This window comes from Scyliorhinus canicula, chromosome 3, assembly GCF_902713615.1.
Source record: "Scyliorhinus canicula chromosome 3, sScyCan1.1, whole genome shotgun sequence".
Classification (NCBI taxonomy): domain Eukaryota; kingdom Metazoa; phylum Chordata; class Chondrichthyes; order Carcharhiniformes; family Scyliorhinidae; genus Scyliorhinus; species Scyliorhinus canicula.
In genome coordinates this window covers 31622110-31625569 of record NC_052148.1, presented here as the reverse complement: position 1 = coordinate 31625569, position 3460 = coordinate 31622110, and the positions used below count along the sequence as shown (strand labels likewise).

The window sequence follows — 3460 nt, the reverse complement described above, 5'->3', positions numbered from 1 at the left end:
CGCAAATCCACGCGCAACAGCTGCAGCAGCAAGCTTTTAACTGGATCTCTGCAAGCGGCCTTCAAAATGGCCACAAACATATTTTAAAAATGCGGCCACACTGCGCATGCGTGCCTGATCATCGGTGCGCATGTGCAACTATGCGCATGCACAATGTGGCCGTATTTTTGTATATGGTTAAAAAGTCCGCTCGCAGCCGGCATAGTTAAAAGCCGGCTGCTGCTCGCTCTGCCCGGTTCGGAAGTGCTTGGTTCTTCTGAATGAAGCTAAGGCTGAGTTTCCACCCTGGCGACTATCACCATTGGACCCGCCCGCAGAGATCCAGCGCCATGGCCTCCACCTCGGAACTCGCCTGTATCTACAGCGCATTCATCCTGCACGACAACGAGGTCACCGTCACCGAAGACAAACTCAATGCCCTGACTAAAACAGCTGGTGTGATCAATGACTCTTTCTGGCCGAGTCTGTTTGCATTGGCTGATATTGACGTCAATAGTCTGATCTGCAACGTTGGTGCTGGTAGCAGTGCCCCAGCTGCTGCAGCAGTTGTTTCCACCACTACCCCTGTTGCTGCTGAAGAGAAAAAGGAAGAGAAGGAACAGGAAGAATCTGAAGAGTCTGACAATGACATGGGCTTTGGTCTCTTTGATTAAATGTGCCCCTAGTCACCACATTCCGGCGCCTGTTCAGGGAGGCTGGTACGGGAATTGAAATGTACTGGGATTTAGCCCAGTGCGCTAAAAAACACTGACCTGCATTACTGACTACACGCTGGCAGTATCGCATGAAGTTACCCCTTGTTTCCAACTGCCATTCCCTGAATTTTTCCAAACAACGTCCAATAATATAGCAATGTAGTTTCTTAAATGTCTGCTAAAACGGCTTGGCAAACCATTCAGTTCAAGGGCAATTTGGGATGAACAATAAATGCTGGTCCAGCTAGCAACACCCACATCCCCTGAACGAATAAAACAAATAACTCTATGGGCTGAATCCAGCTTATAGTTACCACCCCCATGAATTATTTTCTAGCTTTGGGAAAGCTGTCTTCAGTATTCAGATTTTTCTTTGTTCGAGTTTTAATAGGAGCCCATGGTGTTGGAGGTAGTAAATTGGTATGGATAGAGAATTGGCTAATGGGCAGAAAACAGCGAGTGGAGATAAGGGGCTCTTTTTCAGGTTTCAGATATTTCCCCTTCAGAGTAAATTCGGAGATCACCAGGTAAGACATTTCACTCTGGGCTCACCGCAACCGTTGTATTCACCAAAGTCAGTGACAACTGGCTTTGCTAACATGGGGGAGTAGCCAGCTCTGAGGGCAGGGCTGTTTTGACCCAGCAATAAATATTGCAGGTTTTTTTTATTAATTCATAGGATGTAGGCTTGACTGGTTAGGCCAGCATTTACTGCCCATTTCAAATTGCCATTTAGGAGGTTGTGGTGAGCTGCCTTCTTAAACTGCTGCAGTCCATGTAGTGGAGGTATGTCCACTGTGCTATTAGGGAGGGAGTTCCAAGATTTTAACCCAGTGACTGTGAAGAAATCTGATTCCAAGTCAGGATGGTGAGTGGCTTGTGTTGCTGGGACAAACGTCCAGGCAGGCGTGTTCCCAGATATCTGCTGCCCTTGTCCTTCTAGACCAGTGGTTCTCAACCGGGGTCCACATGGACCCTGGGGGTCCATGTAACATTACTGGGGGTCCACACAAAAAAAGAACCGAATTGGGGGTCCACGGTGATATTTTAGTGGTCCATGGAGCAATTCTACTTCAGAACAATTGTTATTACTGAGAATTAAATTTTTACAGTAATCTACGCCATATTAAAATACTAAAAGTAGAAATATTCATGTAGCTATGAATTGTTTATGGCAATCAAGTAGAAGAAAAAAACTTTACATTTGACAGTGTCGTAAATTTAAAGTTACCTAGAACAAACGGAGGTGAAAATCGTTTCTCCTTGACAAGTTTAATGAATGATTTAACACAGTAATCACTAGAAACTGTGTATATTTGATATGAATTGGTTATTTTTTAGAGTAATTTAATTCAATTTAGTCAGTAAAAAGTTTTTTTCATTACTTTTCATGTTAGAATAAGTTTGGCAACGTACGAAAATACCGCTAATCCGTTTCCAACCCTCACGGTAAGGTAGATGGACTTTAGTCATCGGACAAAATATAAGGATTAGGAATGGCTATGGGGGTCCACAAAAAAAAATTAAGAGGAAAAGGGGTCCATGGGTTAAAAAAGGTTGAGAACTCCTGTTCTAGACGGTAATAGTGATGGATTTGGAAGGTGCTGCCTCAGGAGCATTGGTGGGTTTGTGCCATGCATCTTGCAGATGGTGCACACTGCTGCCATTGTATGACGGTGGTGGATGGAGCAAATGTTTGAAATGGAGTGCCAATCAACCAGGCTGCTTTGTCCTGGATAGTGTTAAGCAACTTGAGTGCTGTCGGACTTGCACTCATCCAGGCAAGCGGAAAGCATTCCATCACCCAGCACAACCACCTTTTATTATGCCAGGTATGACTTCCACCAGTGCTGAGTTTTCTCCTCGATTTTGCTAGGGCTCCTTGACGCCACACTCAGTCAAATGTGGCCTTGATGTCAAAAGCAATTATGCTTACCTCACTCCAGAGTTCAGTCCTTTTGTCCATGTTTGTACCAAGTCTGTCATGAGGTCGAGTGCTGAGTAGCCCTGGCTACTCCCAGGAAGTTTAGGCCACGATTACACTGTGAGCATGCCCGGGATCAAGGGTATTTGGCAGTTCAGAAGAAAGTAAGAAAGGAAAAGGAGGTGTGCAATTGTTTTATTTCAAGGATGAGATCAGTACAGTAGTGTGAAATGACCTTGGTTTGGAGGATCAAAATGTAGAATCAGTCTGAATAGCGATTACCAAAGGAAGAAGTCACTGAAGGGAGTAATTTATATTCTCCTGGTTGTATCTACATTGGAGACTGTGTAAGGGCTGGTTTAGCACACTAGGCTAAATTGCTGGCTTTTAAAGCAGACCAAGGCAGGCCAGCGGCACGGTTCAATTCCCTATCAGCCTCCCTGAACAGGCGCAGGAATGTGGCGGCTAGAGGCTTTTCAAAGTAACTTCATTTGAAGCCTACTTGTGACAATAATTTTCATTTTTCATTTCATTTCAAGTCAAGGAATAATGGGAGCTTCCGAAAAATGTACTGCAGTAATCATGGAAGATTTTCATTTTCATTCAGATTGCATGAATCAAATTGGCAAAAGTCACCTGGATGATGAGTATGTAGAGTCTATTCAGGAAAATTTATTGGAACAATACTTTGTGGAACCAATCAGGGGACATATTAGACATATCATTATAGACATGGTAATGTGTAATAGAACCACAAAAAAGATCCAGCACCGTTCAGCCCATCTTATCTATGCCATCAAAAGACATCAGGTGCCCTTCTAATCTCGTCTTCCTGCACATG

At 44.0% G+C, this 3460-nt stretch overlaps 1 protein-coding gene across 1 annotated transcript; it reads left to right on the top strand.

The window, feature by feature from the left end:
* The first annotated feature begins 320 nt into the window (after positions 1 to 320).
* On the top strand, positions 321 to 653 carry LOC119963881 (60S acidic ribosomal protein P1-like). Its single transcript, XM_038793239.1, has one exon. The coding sequence runs from the start codon at positions 330 to 332 to the stop codon at positions 651 to 653; it is 324 nt and encodes a 107-aa protein (XP_038649167.1). The 5' UTR covers positions 321 to 329.
* The last annotated feature ends 2807 nt before the right edge of the window (positions 654 to 3460 follow it).